Source organism: Alligator sinensis, unplaced genomic scaffold (genome assembly GCF_000455745.1).
Source record: "Alligator sinensis unplaced genomic scaffold, ASM45574v1 scaffold1264_1, whole genome shotgun sequence".
Classification (NCBI taxonomy): Eukaryota; Metazoa; Chordata; order Crocodylia; family Alligatoridae; genus Alligator; species Alligator sinensis.
In genome coordinates this window covers 7,587-21,785 of record NW_005842770.1, presented here as the reverse complement: position 1 = coordinate 21,785, position 14,199 = coordinate 7,587, and the positions used below count along the sequence as shown (strand labels likewise).

The window sequence follows — 14,199 nt, the reverse complement described above, 5'->3', positions numbered from 1 at the left end:
AGCAGCGCTTTGCCTCTCGTTGGCCCATAGACTTCTTGAGTCAGGTAGAGGTCATCCACGCATGAGAGGAAGCTCTGCGACCGCTCAGATTTTGCTGAGCGATCCTCCCACGAGATGTCCGGGTAATTGAAGTCACCCATGACAACCACGGTCCTGGAGCATGCGGCCTCAGCCAGTTCCCGGGCAAACTCCTGGTCAAGCTCAGGACTTTGGGTGGGAGGTCTGTAGTAGACTCCCACCATTGTGTCCCCTGTGCCGTGTTCCCCACGGATTTTAACCCAGAGCGTCTCCAGTCGTCCACCCTGGTCGCCAATATCAGCTTGCAGGGACGTGTAGCTTTCCTTAACAGAGAGAGCTACACCCCCGCCCCTTTTATCTACACGATCCCTCTTGTACAGGGTATAGCCATCTATACCCATGGTCCAGTCATGGGTGGAGTCCCACCAGGTCTCCGTTATCCCTATGACGTTGTAATTGTTTGCACTGAGCAGGAGGATGAGCTCCTCCTGCTTATTCCCCAAGCTCCTGGCATTTGTGTACAGGCAGGCAAGTGTCCCCTGGGGGGCTCCTTCCTTGATGTAAAGTGCTGTTACCCTGCTCTCCTGGCTATGAAGGGCCACTTTTAGTAGGGGCATATTAGAACCTTCCTAGACTGTAATATATGTAGTGTGCAGGATTTCTACTTAAAAATATCAATCCATTTTCTCTTTACAGTCTTAAATCCTCTTGGTCCTGCATAGAGACCCACGTCTCTCCTCATGTAACTCACTGGCAGTTGCAATTACCTGAAACAATTTAAATTTAAAAACCCTTTGATTGAGGGATTAGAACATGTTTCCTTGGTCTAATGCAGAATCTCTGTGGGTCATTCTCCTTCTTACCATTTTTTGTTGCTGTTGCGTAGTCTTAAAGCTAGGATGAAGACATGTTACCAACATTGACCCATTAACAGTTTTTCAGGGACTTGAGCAGGGTGGGATAGGATTGCAGCTAGGTGTCTGACACACATATATGAGTGAGGAGGTGTTTGTATGATTGTTGTGATATCACGGGTAAACGCACCAAAATAAAACATGCTAAATATATTATTCTGGCACTGGGGAGGAGAGAGAACAAAAACTCAAATAAAAAGATTTTATCTATCCTTTTTTTTTTTTTTTTAAATGTAAACCCAACCTGTTTGCCTCTTGTCCCTTTTTGCCAGATAGGTAAACCACTGTCACCTTCTCACATGTGAGAGCCTTCTTGGGCTGGTATGGTATTGTAGCCCCTAGACACCCCAGTGAAGAGCATGGCCACATTTTTCTGGGCACTGTAACATCTATGCAACAGGAGACAGTCCTTGCTTGTAAGAGTTTGTATTTTAAATAAGGGAAATGGACCAAAGGAGCAGGGACAGGGCCACAGAGAAGGGAAGTGAGGACATGGGCATGCGCAACACTTAGATCGGTTTAAAATGGAAGTGGACAGATGTGCAAGTCAGTTTAGAACAGTTTAAATCTCCTGGAATGTTTTAAAAGTATAACTGGATAATCAGGTATTGTTTTGAACTGGTCCTCTATGAACCAGTCCAGTGTTACATGCAGACACCAAACTTTTTTTCTGATTAGTATCTGGTCAGTCCTCCAGGCATCCCATACTGCTCCCCCAACTCCCTCCCACCCCTGCATGGTGAGTGAGGTGCTACCCAAGGCCTTTAGAGCATCATCAGCCTGGGATGCGCAAAACCATGCTCAGTTGCCATGAATGGAAGGAGACTGATGAATGGCTTGGAGGAAAGTGCCCTTTAAAACTTGCAGAGACCTTGTGCAGCCCCCTCGGAGGCCCAGTCCATAGGATCGCAGAAGCAAGGAAGCTTATTGGTCACTTCTCTTAATGCCTGAACAGATTTGGCAACTATTTCACAGCTCCAGTCTCCTGCCTCTTCCTAACTCTGCTCTGAAGCTTTTGGAAAGGTCATGGACCTTTAGGAAAATCCCTTTGTTCTTCCTTGCCTTTCAGCTCTTTCATCCTTCTCCCTCTCCTGTCAGTCTCTACAGCCTCTTGAAACGCTGACTGCTCCAGTTCCAATACAGTCCAGTGACCATTTCCTCCAATAGCAGGTCCCTAATTCTACCTTTTGTCATGCAGCGAGTGGATGGGCTTTTGCCAGATCATCTGCGTAGGCTGACAGTGCGTTAACAAACTCACAATACTCCTCCAGGGATCAGCTAGTTGTCAGAGCCACAGTAAGAGACAGACATTGCAGTCAGGTTTTAGCCAAAGGGAAGCTATTGAGTCTGATCATTTTAATATTTAAACAAGCTCAATATTAAAATTAATGATGTTTTGAAAATGGAAGATGGTTACCACAAGGTTGATACGCTAGAAAAATAAGAAACACCATTTCTCTTGAGCAAAATTATGCAGTGGATATTGTCCTCCCAATTCACAGTCTCCTAAGACTGTTTGTGTTTTTTTGATTTACTGATGCCTGCTAAGAAGAAAACAGTCATTCTGCTGGCAATATGTCTTAAGGACCATGAAATATTATGGTTGGGGATAGTAAGAGAGCAGAGAGCGACTGTTTCTATCCAGTTCCTTGCATCATCCTAGGAAGGAGAGCTACAAGCTGCAGCACATTTCAGGTGCAAAGAGGGCCATGCCTGAAATGCCAGTTGGCCTCTTGAGCTTTTTCTGTATGTTTGACCCACCCATTGAAGAGTTTGGCCATGACGTGTCTGCTGATTGAAGTGAATCCTTGTCTTGTTTTGCTACCTCCAGAGTTTCCTTATCTCAGGTCAAGGCCTTTAATGGTGGAAAGGGAAAACCAAGCATCTCAGAATTGTTGAAAAGAGGCGACAGTTACTATCATATGCCCTGCAGGCTGTTTCCTTGCATTTTTCCTCTCCCTTTGTCCCTCCAGAGATGGCAGGCTTTTTCAGGGGTCCTTCACTTATTAAAAAACAGGCTTTGTTTAGGTTTGGGCACCCCAAAATAAGCAATACATGATATTATCCCGGTGGAAACATGATGTTTCAAAGTCATTGTGGGGGCTGTTTATGTGACCAAAGTTTGCAGGCAGAGAGGAAACTGAATAGCAATGCATCACCAAGTAAGATTTCTAAGAAGGCTGTAGAACATCTGGCCGCTTAATAACGGGGTGGAGAGTGGAAATCATAAGCTTGAAAGCTTACCTGAACACTGCATTTACTTTCAAATAGAAAGAACTGTGCACTTACTGCATAATTTGCTGGTTATCTAAAATATTTACTTGTAATGTTTTTTGAAAGCAGGAAAAAAAAGGCCTTGTAAACTTTTACAGTGACGGCTTTTCCTAACCTTCCAGTTCTGACTGGTTGTATATGACTTCCGCGTTTTGATCTTGCAGATCTGAAGAATTTGACCATGCAGGTGCTCAACAACATGGCTGCTTTTATTGCCCTTCCATCAATCCTGCAGAGAATTCTACAGGTGAGCAGCAGGGGAGGAGGGAAAAACCTCAGGGAGCCCCCAGACCTTTCCTAAATCTTTCTCGTATAAAGCCTTGGCCACAGCATATGCAGCATATAGAGAAAAACACGTTCCTGGTATAACCCTGTAGCAACAGTTGCAAGAGTGAACTTGGCTAACTTTATATCCTTTTGTGATATTTATTTAAAATGTAGGTAGGTATGAAGGCAATAAAATGTGTAGGCAGTCTCAGCCTCAGGGAACAAACTGGAACAGGCAAGTTTTAAGTTTGAGAGAATGCAGTTGGAAGTAATTTTCTAACCCAAAGGTTAAAGGTCAGGCTGAGCCTGTGTGCTTCATTGAGTTAGCCTGGTTAAAGGTGTGCTAGTTTCTGTAGGCAGCAGCACAGAGATGTAGCTAGCCTCACATCCACCTGCCTTGGAAATCAAACAGAATTATTTATTTGTAACCTCTTCATTATTCAAGCCAAAAGCTAAATATTTGAAACCAAATGCTTAAGACCGGGGTCTGAATGATCGCTGCCTCGTATGTTCTGACTTACATGCCTCAGTAAAAGACCGGGCTGTCAGAAGTGCTGAGCACCTGGCAGCCCCTGGGCAGCCTCCTATTGACCTTCGAGAGGAGGGTGAACAGTTTAGGCTGTGACATGGGCATTCCCTTGGAGAGAAGCTAAATCAAGATGATTTATATAGTTTAGGGAGAGAGGATCAGGCTGGGTCATTTTGATTCAGAGACTACTGAAGTGGGTTCAGATGGGCTATTGGGAGGTTTCTTCTGGCCCAGTTGGGCTTGCAGTACTAAGCCTCTGGGAAGCTGGCAGCCTCTACGGGGGTGTTTAATCCCTGTATGTTGTGGTCTGATTGGATGTTTATGGGAGACTCAAGCTTTAATTTATCTCCATGTATTTCTCAATACCCTCTAAAGCAGTAGAGATCAACATTTTTAAAGTGTGTGTGTAGTGGGGGTGGACTGGGTACTTGAAACCTGGCTACACTATTGGCCACCATTCTGGTGGAGAGATGGGGGTGGAGGTCGTTGCCTGCAACCTGGAGGTATCAGTGAAGCAGATGTCAGGCCAAGCTGCTAGCTGCTGATCTCCTGTGCTGCAGGTTGGATCTGCTCACTTCAACAGATCCAGCCATAGGTTATGCAACACTGCTCTGAAGGAATGCAGCTACGTGATAACCCCCCGCAATGGGAATTTGCTGAAGCAACTGCATAGACAAGGAAGGACAAATCTTCCCCCAGAGATGCAACGCTGCCTCTCCGTGCACTTGAGTGCATCTCTTGAGGTGGAAAGTGGGTCTCCCAGGGCAGGCTCTTCAGCAACTTCAGTTAGTGTCTCTGGTTCCAGAAGAGATTCTGCACCCCTTACTAGTCGGCCCTGCTGTCACTGGGTTGGTAGATGGAAAGGTGGGTGACGTGGCTTTCCTGAAGCAATGCTCGTTAATGGGATGGAAGATCCTTTTTTGATTTAATAAGATTTCCCAGATCATATGGTAGTTTTGAAGGCTGCTGGAGAAATGTAGCCTGGGGACCTGAGAAAATGGACTGGGACCAGGCACACAGTCCCTGGCTTGGCCATAAAGCCCTGTTGGACTTTGGGAGACCTAATTCATTTTGCCTGTCTAGAAAATGGGGCTTCCTCCCATCCTTTCTGTCTTGTTACTTTGGTTGTAAGGTCCCAAAACTCTCCCTTAATCTGTTTTAGTTGAAGCTGAAGGCTGCAGGCACTCCCTTCTATCACCTGTGGCGTCGGAAACATGTAAAATATACAATGACATTAGAGACTTGTAGGAAATGCATTCAAATGCACCATTTCAGCAGAGCTCACATCTGCTCCACAGGGCACATACATGCTTTGGGTTTAGAGCTGTGGATTGGGAGATGATACAGCTGCAGGGGAATTAATCATTTTCTATAAGCTAGATGACAATAACCATATCATCTAATAAACTGAGCTAGAACTTGACCTTTCTATTGAGAGGGGAAAGGGCTACAATATTGCGTGTTTAAGTAGTTGAATCTAAAAAGAGAAGACCAGTGTCGATTTAGAGATTTGGCTTTATGGAGATGCTAATTTCTGTATGTTGATATATAGGTGCTGTCTTAAAGGATGCCAGAGACAGATTCCATTGCTCATACTGCAAGCGCTTGGGTCCTGTGATCTGGTTTTTACTTTGTATTGACTAAACCTTGCGTAATTGAGGCGCTTTATAAAATTATGATTAACATTAGATTTAGATTTTTTTTTTATCTGTCCCTAACACAGGATTTTGTAAAATTTTATTTATTAAACAGGAAGCCGAGCAGAAAAGTATTAGGAGAGATCCTAGAGGAATCCCCAGGGGCATTAAGAGAAGTTTCATCTTATTAAGTGGGTGAATGCTGTCTGAAGAGAGATGAAAGGTTGAGCATTAATTCTTTTACAAAGCCATAATCCTCCATTAACATTCTGCAAGCAGATACAGCCTAATTCCCCTTGCAGTGTAGGAAATCGGAGATGCCAGAAACTTAAATTCTATTGACTTTTTTTAAAAAGCTTTTCGAAATAGGGAGAAAAGAACATCAGGGTGCTTTGGTGTTTGCAGCTGTGTGGCTCTGAGCCTGATGCATTTGTACCATGTGGGGTGGGGCTGAGTTGGAAGAAAACAGGTCCCTGCAGCATGTACTTGAATATTCCCTGTTCCATGGGAGGGATTTGGCCAGTGCCTCCCACGACAAGAGAGTTGGGCCTATCAGGGCAGACTTTACAGGTGGGCAATGTCCTTGTCCAGTCTTCCCGCCTCATTCCTATACAGCAGCAGCGGTACCTGCCTGCGGGGTGCAAGTCGCTCGATCCAGCCCAGCAGCTCCCTGTGGGGCTTTATTCTGAAATTTTCATTAATACTATTCCATACTTAAGCTTAAAGCAAAGGCACCAAAATACAAGTTCGCCCAGGGAACCATTTTCCCTAAGGCCGGCCCTGGTGCTTGCCTCTTATAGGCAATCATCTCCCTGGAAAATTGTGTACGCTTATGATCACAAGCAATTCTGGTTTTTTGGGCTATGCTGTATTCATTAGCTTGGTACCCAAGTACTGCATTGGCATACTCGGCTTCATCAGCAAGTTGCAAGAACGTCCTCATCTGAAGGCCATAGCAGAGGAGGTTTTGCTTGCTGTACTTGGGAAGAAAATGGGAGTGAGGTTTTAGATGCAAACATACAAACAGATTTTTACCCAGTGTCTCAGATGCTTGGTTTATTTTCTTATTTCTCCCAGGCAGGATATGCCTTTGCTCTACTTGTTTGTGGCTGCAATGGAGTTATGTCCTGGTATCCAGTGCTGAGCATCCCAAATGCCCACACAAGTCTCAGGCTTGAAAATGGTAGCCATTGCCTGTCTTGATTTTGCATGCTGGTGTTCATGAATGGTTTTTGTCTAGGTCTTCATTAAAGTGAAGTGAAGATGGAGAATACCCCTCCATCAGGTTAAAAACTCCTACAGGAACCTTATAACTAGCCCTCTCACACCCAATTTTCAAGACCAGGAAATTCACAAGTTTTAATAACTCACAAGAAACCCTCCTCCCAAGTATAGCCTCCTTCCACAATTCCAGGAGCTGCCCTGTGGCATGGAGCCATCTTGCCAGAGCCGTGTGCAAAAGCAGTTGCTGTTGGTTTTGGCATATTTAAGTAAAAAGCAAAAATGTCCAGATTTCCTATTAAGTGATGTTAATAAGCATATTTATCATGTAAATTCGTAAAAGACATGGCAGCAGGTCAGCATTTGTTCTTAAAAGGGGCAGGAGGAGACTGTTCCTAGGTCTCTAGATCAGTGCACGAGCATATTGTCCCCCAATGGGACAAGAAGACTGTTTCTTCTCCTTAGGCACAGGAGAAGAAACGGTCACTTACCCAACAGTTTTCTCCATTTACATGGTAAGAGAGCTGCTGCCTAAATGTCTAGTGTGTTTGTATATTAGCTGCTGTAGGTTTAAAAGCATATTTTTCCCCAGGAACAGTATTTCAAAGGGGCATCGTAAGTCTATAAAAGCAATAAACTGCAAGCTCAGCATTTATGTATCGCAGGCTGTTTATCTGCATTTTACACCTGTCAACAATAATGTTTTTCCTTTTGATTTTTGTAATGGATTTAGCCAAAAGAAATGCAAAGTGGAAGCACTAGGGCTTATTGCAGGTTAGGATGGAAGCCATTGAAAGAGGCAAACCTGACCAATAGAGGGATCAACTAAAGGGATTTTTTAGGACCATTGTAAACTTCTGGCTCCAAACTGGAGGGAGCTCTGGGTGGCACCTGCTTTTTCTGATGGCATTGACTGCTCTCTAGAGCCTACTTAATAACACAGCAAGAAGTGACGCCCCCGGCCCCCATTATTAAGAGAAATGATTTGCATCAGAGATGTCTTCCCTATCACTTTGTCAGACTGACTTACTGTACATAAAATTGCTATCTCTTCATTTACCACTTAACTGTTGATAAGTTTTCGTCAGCCATACATTTAAGGGCTTGCTTTAGAAAAGAGTGAGTGGTTTTCTGACAGATATAAAAATAACTTGCTTATGTGTCATGGATCACGTACATGCTGTGCTAAAGTCCAGAGTTCCCCATTGCTCTCTATAATTTATATGATGTCTCAGTATGATGTACTTTCCATGCTGTTGCTTTTAAATTATGCATATTGAAGTAAAATGTATTTATAAAATACAGCATGACCTAAAAGTACACTTTTCATTTTTACACAAACGTAACCTTTGGAAGGCATCTGTCACTTGAGCATAGTCCCAGGATGCAGTCAGCTCTTGACTGAGGACTGATGAATTCCCAAATCCCTTTTTATGCAGATGTGAATATTGGCATCTTGCTAGCATTTGTATGTCTCAGACTCCATGTGAAGGCTGCTTCTTCAAGTCATCAGGGTCATTTTTGCCATTAGGGAGACATCTCTAGGCAACTTGCAGTGCAGCTTGTACCTCATACCTCCCCTGACTTCTGGGTGCCTACATCTTACTCCTACTTCCCCCTAAAAGGTTGGCTTCTTTTTCTTTCTCCTTGTCTAGTACCCATCACTACAGTTACCCCCAGTGATAATGACCTCCCTCTCCACAGCCTTTCCTCCTTAGATTTTTCCTTAGATGTTCCTTAAATGTGGTCTTCCTTTGAATCCAACATCTCCGGTCAAGGAGGCATCCAAAGCTGGAATTCAGGCCCTAGGGATGGTCAAAACTTGAACATCTCAGACCACTACAAACAGCACAAGAGACAGTACTATTTCACAGGCTTGGGGTTTCATCTGCTTGGTTTCCTTCCTTGCCTTGGGAATCTATAGCATCATCTTGACCCTGTGGCCCACATGACCCATGGATTTTACTGGCTACTAAGTGCTTCATTCATACTAAGGCAGACAAGGTTCCTTGGGTGAATTTGATATATTTTATTAGACCAACCCAAATGGTTGGAGAATAGTTATTAAGCAAGCTTTCGGGTTCAAAAACCCTTCGTCAGGCTAAGGAAGTGTCAGCAGTTGGTGTGTGCTCTTCCTTGATGAAATGGAGCTCGTAGGCTCGTCTCTGGGAAGTGTTGTGTAGGTTTCCCTTGAGGATCAGGACTGAGAGATTGGAGAGAGAGTGGCCCTCCTGTGAGAAATGTGCCCCCACCAGTAATTGGGTATTTCTGTCTTTGATAGATTTCCGATGTGCGTTCATTCTGGTGCGCAGTTGTTGTTTGGTCTCTCCTACATATCTTCCATCAGGGCATTTGGTGCATTGGATGAGGTATACTACATTTCTGGAGGTGCAGCTGTAAGATCCTGGGATGCTGATGGCTCTGTTGTGGGGTGTAGTAATAGTGGGGGTGGTGGAGATGTGTTGGCAGGTTTTGCATTTCTTGTCCTGGCACGGTCTGGATCCTTTTGGTGTATTCTGGGCTTGAGGAAGTTTGCTTCTGGTGATGAGGTTGGTGAGGTTCTGTGCTTGTCTGAAGGCTAGGATGGGTGGCTCTGGGAAGATCTTTTTAAGAATAGGGTCTCTTTCTAATATGGGTTGCAATTTTTTGAGGATTTTCCGTACAGGTTCAAGGGATGGGTGATACCTCATAACCAGCGGCGTGCGATTTGTGGGTGTTAACCTTGTCTGCCTATGTCCTTAGACCAACACGGCTACAACCCAAACCCCTGCTCATTCATACTAAGTGCTTCATTGTGCAGTCACAAAGCTACCATTGTCCAGTATGCACTCTGAGGTGGATTAGCCCAATTATTTTATGGTAGTTTGCTAGTGATGGCTTCTATAGACTCAAAGCTGACCTGAGAAGACCAACTAGCTAGAAATGTGGGTGATTATATGAGAGGCTTCATGACTTACTTTGGGGGCCTTTTCCTGATATCTTAAAACTAGGATGGCAACTGCATGGACACAGTGAAGTCTTTGTTCTAGATGTCAGAATGATCCTTTGCCAAATTTCACTTTGGCTGCAGAGCATAGCGGTGCTAGAGTTTCTTGATGAAGGGCTGCAAATTTCTTCAAATGGGGAAAACTTTTTTTTCCCTCTCTCTCTCCTTCTGAAGTGGCCGAACAAATGTTGACAAAGTGATTGTTCAAAATCAAATTCCCCAAGCCAGATCTCTGCCCTAGACTGCTGTAATTTCTTTCCTCTCCTGCATGCCCTCCCCCCTCCCCTGCCAAATTTCAATAAATAGGTTCTTAGAATGAGAACTGCTTTGAAACCTTTATTCTAGGCCGTACTGCTGTCTCTGCCTGTACCATGAATCTTGTATCTGTGTAGATATGGTGCACACTTAAATACGTGTATATTTTGCATATACTAGAGGGTTTTGAGAAGCATATGGAAGAACATCGTGACAAAACACATTGCTGTGATGGGGAGTGGCTGGCAAGATGGCGTCAGGTGTAAATCAATCTAGCTGGGGGAGAATATATGAGAGGTTTGACACAGAAAGTGGAAGGGCAGAAACTAGCTGAGGGAGGTTTATGGGAAGATAATAGAGCCTTTTTCTGTTTAGTTTTCTGTTGAAACCCTTATTCAGTTCACAAGAATTCCCATCACTGCCAATACTTCATAAATATGTTTTATGGAACCTAAGAAAATACCCAGATAATTAATAGCTAGAATATGGAGCTATGGTCTGTGCAAAGTTCACACTGACAAGAATCTTTTAGTTCTAAAACACACATGTATAAATGTCAGCTTAAAATCTTCAAGAGCCACTTCACAATGAACAGTGCTACTGGATTCAGAATTAGGCAAAATGCAGCGAAGTCACCCAGACTCTCCCACAGCCCCACTTTGAGAACAGTCAAAGGCTCAGACTCATTCTTTATTTCATAAATTCAGTGCGATTGATAGGAACAAAAGCTTTGTGACTAACAAGATATTGCTGTGTAATGGATCATAGATTCATAGGATCATAGAAAATGAGGGTTGGAAGGGACCTCAGGAGGTCACTTCTGCTCAAAGAAGGCCCATCCCCAGCTATATTATACCAGCCAAGGCTTTGTCTGCCCAGCGGGTCTTAACCTCCAAGGTTGGAATTTCTACAACCTCTTTGGGTAACCTGTTCCAATACTTTACTCTCCTGGTGACAGAGATTGTCCTAATATCTGACCTAAAACTTCCCTTGCTTCAACATAAGCCCATGGCTCCTTGTATTGTCATCTGCCACCACTGAAAACAGTCTAGCTCTGTCCTCCTTTTGAACCCCCACTCCTCCTCTCCCCCCCCCTTTCAGGTAGGTGCAGGCTGCTATTAAATCCCCTGCCAATCTTCTCTTCTCCAGGCTAAATAAGCCCAGTTCCTTCAGCCTCACATCACCTGGATGGGGAAGGCTGGTAGACTTTGAGATTTCTTGTAGCACGTTGCAAAGGGGACACCTTTGGTTTTGGTGAATTGTCAGGGAGTTTGTTTATAAATGTATAAACTGAGGTTTTTATTATTATTATTCAGTAGAAGTTGTGTGTGCTTTACGCATAGGCTTGTTCATGTAAGCTGAAATTATTTATATATTTCATGTATATGTTAGCCTTCCCAACAAATTATTTATGACTTCTAAAATATATATTAAAAAATTAACCATTAGTGCTTGAGTTTCTGATCTTTAAAATGTTTTTTTACTGCTGGACCCCAAGAGATAACAAACAGTAGCTTATAAAATGCTGATTTTTGAAGCTGGTTATAGCTTGGAGTGCCAGCACTTTCTGCAGTTATTCTTGTGTCCAGCATGTATGCCCGAAGGACTTCTGGTCTTAAGTTATCACAACAGTCTGTAAAAACCAGCTTCCTACTTGAGATGACAAGGAGGTTGGCTAGGAAAGTAATTAACCTCTTCCATATCTAGTAACTTTGACTCATTGTGCATCTGAGCTTAATTTGGACCTTGGACTGTTAGCATAGGGCAGAGACCTTGGTTTTTATATCACTAACTGATATTGAACCTTGCAAAAGTACAGAACACGTATTGTTCACTTTTGGTTTTAATACTCTTGGAGGTAGGAAGCTGTGTTCATGCAGTCCAAATCACCACATTTTACATTATGCATGCAAGTCTCGCTGCTATGAATTTTCTCCTCAGAGGCCTTGCCTTCTTATGAGCTATTGGATAGTTTTTTGTTCACTGGAACAAAAAACTGTTTTTCTTTTTAGAAGATAACCATTCATGTCATGTGCTCCCTGCATCTGAGGTGTTAACTATATAATTTTATATTCCTGTCATAAGTGAACCTCATATCACCTGGAGGGAAGACTAGACTAATGTGGAAGACATGTACATTACCAGAAGAGGAGTATGCATTTCTTCTTGTAACTCCGGATGATTAAAGTGTTGATCATATGCAGCTGTTCATGTGTTAGCCACCACATGTGCTGACCTTGAATAAGCAGAGTTTGATGACAACTCCTCACCTCTTCTACATCTTGAGACACTTTTTGTAGTACACAGCCCAAACACTTCACTCTACCGGACAACAAAGGCAGTCTGGCAATGCAAAAACCTTGTGCTGTAAACAGGAGTGCAGAGTGATTTCACTTGAATGATATATTTTTTTTGTCCATGCCAATATAACCATTGAGTGACCAAACAATATGGCATTCTGACAGATAGGCAGCCTTCATTTTCCACCAGTTTGGATGACTCCATTCGTTTCTTAAGGCTTGCATTGTTTGTTTTAAGCAAGTATCTTATGAGAGATTGTCATTAGCCCTCGGGACACCTGCTAAGAGGCTTTCTTGAACTGATAAGAAGAAAAAGATTTTCTTACCCCAGTTGTTGAGAGTCTGTCCCCAAGGAGACTGGCATTTCACTTGGATTCATGTTACTCTTCAGCAGTGTGTCCAGTAAGTCCTTGAAAAAGTGCTTACTGTTCCAAGCTGCTGTCGGAAGTGTCATCTGTGTTCCACAGCTGCCAGCTAATGCATCTCTTTCTATAGTCCATCACAAAAGGGAAGGCTTAGGTGGATGAATATATCGCCAGCTGAGAGGAAAGAACCTGGCCCACTGTTTAAATGCTGTACAGATGAGTGAGCCTGTTTATCCTCATTCTGCATTAGCTGATGGCAGATTGGGGCCTCAAGCCCAGGGAAAGGTAAATTCTAAAGAATAAGTTCACTAGAGTGCAGCAGAGGCACGAACCAAGCTGTCCCAGTAGGAGATCTAATAGTCTGATGTAGTGATCATATTTGGGCCTAGAGAAAAATAAGTACTAGCTGAATAGAGCATTTCTGGGAAGCTTGGTAGCTGATCCTACTAGTAGAAGACTGCTATGAAACCCCAGCGGCCAATATCAAGGGACTCTAGCAGGAAAATCTCTTTAGCCTACCCCTGTCAGGAAGCAACTTCTAAGCCATGGTAAACCATGAAGAAGAGAGATAATTTATACAGGCAAGAGCATGTATGCAGGAGATCCTAGATTTCACTTTTGGGGCCCAGCTGGAACTGGCTTTGTGCAAGTGTGTGGCAGGGGGAATCAATCAGCATTCATGGCCTCCATGAAAAGTTCAGCAGTAACACGGGAACGCTTCTTAAATTCTTGGAGTGGAGGGACTTGTCACTGGAGCTTGGGCCCTGGCTTTCCTCTCCCCATATTTCCAGCCCCTTACTGGCTTTGGGGGATAAACTTCTTGACATCCCTGTGTTCTGGATTCTGAATCGGTACTTGGGAGAGAAAGAGGAGAGCCTCTTAGCAGAGTTTTTGAACCCAGATGAAACTGGCTGCTTGCCTTCCCTTGTCTCCAGGATCCTCTGCAGGGCGAGGGGGAGAGAGTCACAGAGCTGGGGCAGCAGGTTCCTTTAAGGCATAATCCTTGAGGAGCAGCTAGTCTGACCAGGCAAGTAGGAGCTCATTCCAGAGCATGAGTCTCTGACATTGCTGTGCACAAGAAATCCCCACTCCTGCTCCACTTCTCTTCCCATGGCTAGAAACCGTGTACTCCTTGGATAATACCTTTGGGTAAATCTCCCTTGGCTTCCTTCATTATATAGTAGTTCCTGGAATTCTTAAGATGGCTGAGTACCTTGAGCAAAAAGCCTAAGGTCTTGGTCCCAGAGCAGATTACCCTCCTCTTTACGGCAAAGCACTAGTCTTCTGAGTCCACTTGGGATCCCCATCACATTTGTCCAGCTCCTGTTAGAAGCTGATCTTCTAAACTATCAGTGTTATTTCTAATGCAGGTAAAGAGACTGCCATGTAACAAAAGGACAGACTGCAGTCTTCCTTTCCCAATCCTGAGCTAG

The 14,199-nt window shown here is 43.8% G+C and overlaps 1 protein-coding gene across 1 annotated transcript in view; it reads left to right on the top strand.

Annotated features, from left to right (window-relative positions):
• The window catches only part of LOC102379968 (vacuolar protein sorting-associated protein 8 homolog), a gene marked incomplete at its 3' end in the record, with an annotated part of 129,230 nt that overhangs the window by 111,323 nt on the left and 3,708 nt on the right, over positions 1 to 14,199 (top strand). Inside the window, exon 43 of the mRNA XM_025216841.1 lies at positions 3,371 to 3,453. Coding sequence (XP_025072626.1) covers positions 3,371 to 3,453 — 83 coding nt within the window. The remainder of the gene's footprint in view (positions 1 to 3,370; positions 3,454 to 14,199) is intronic.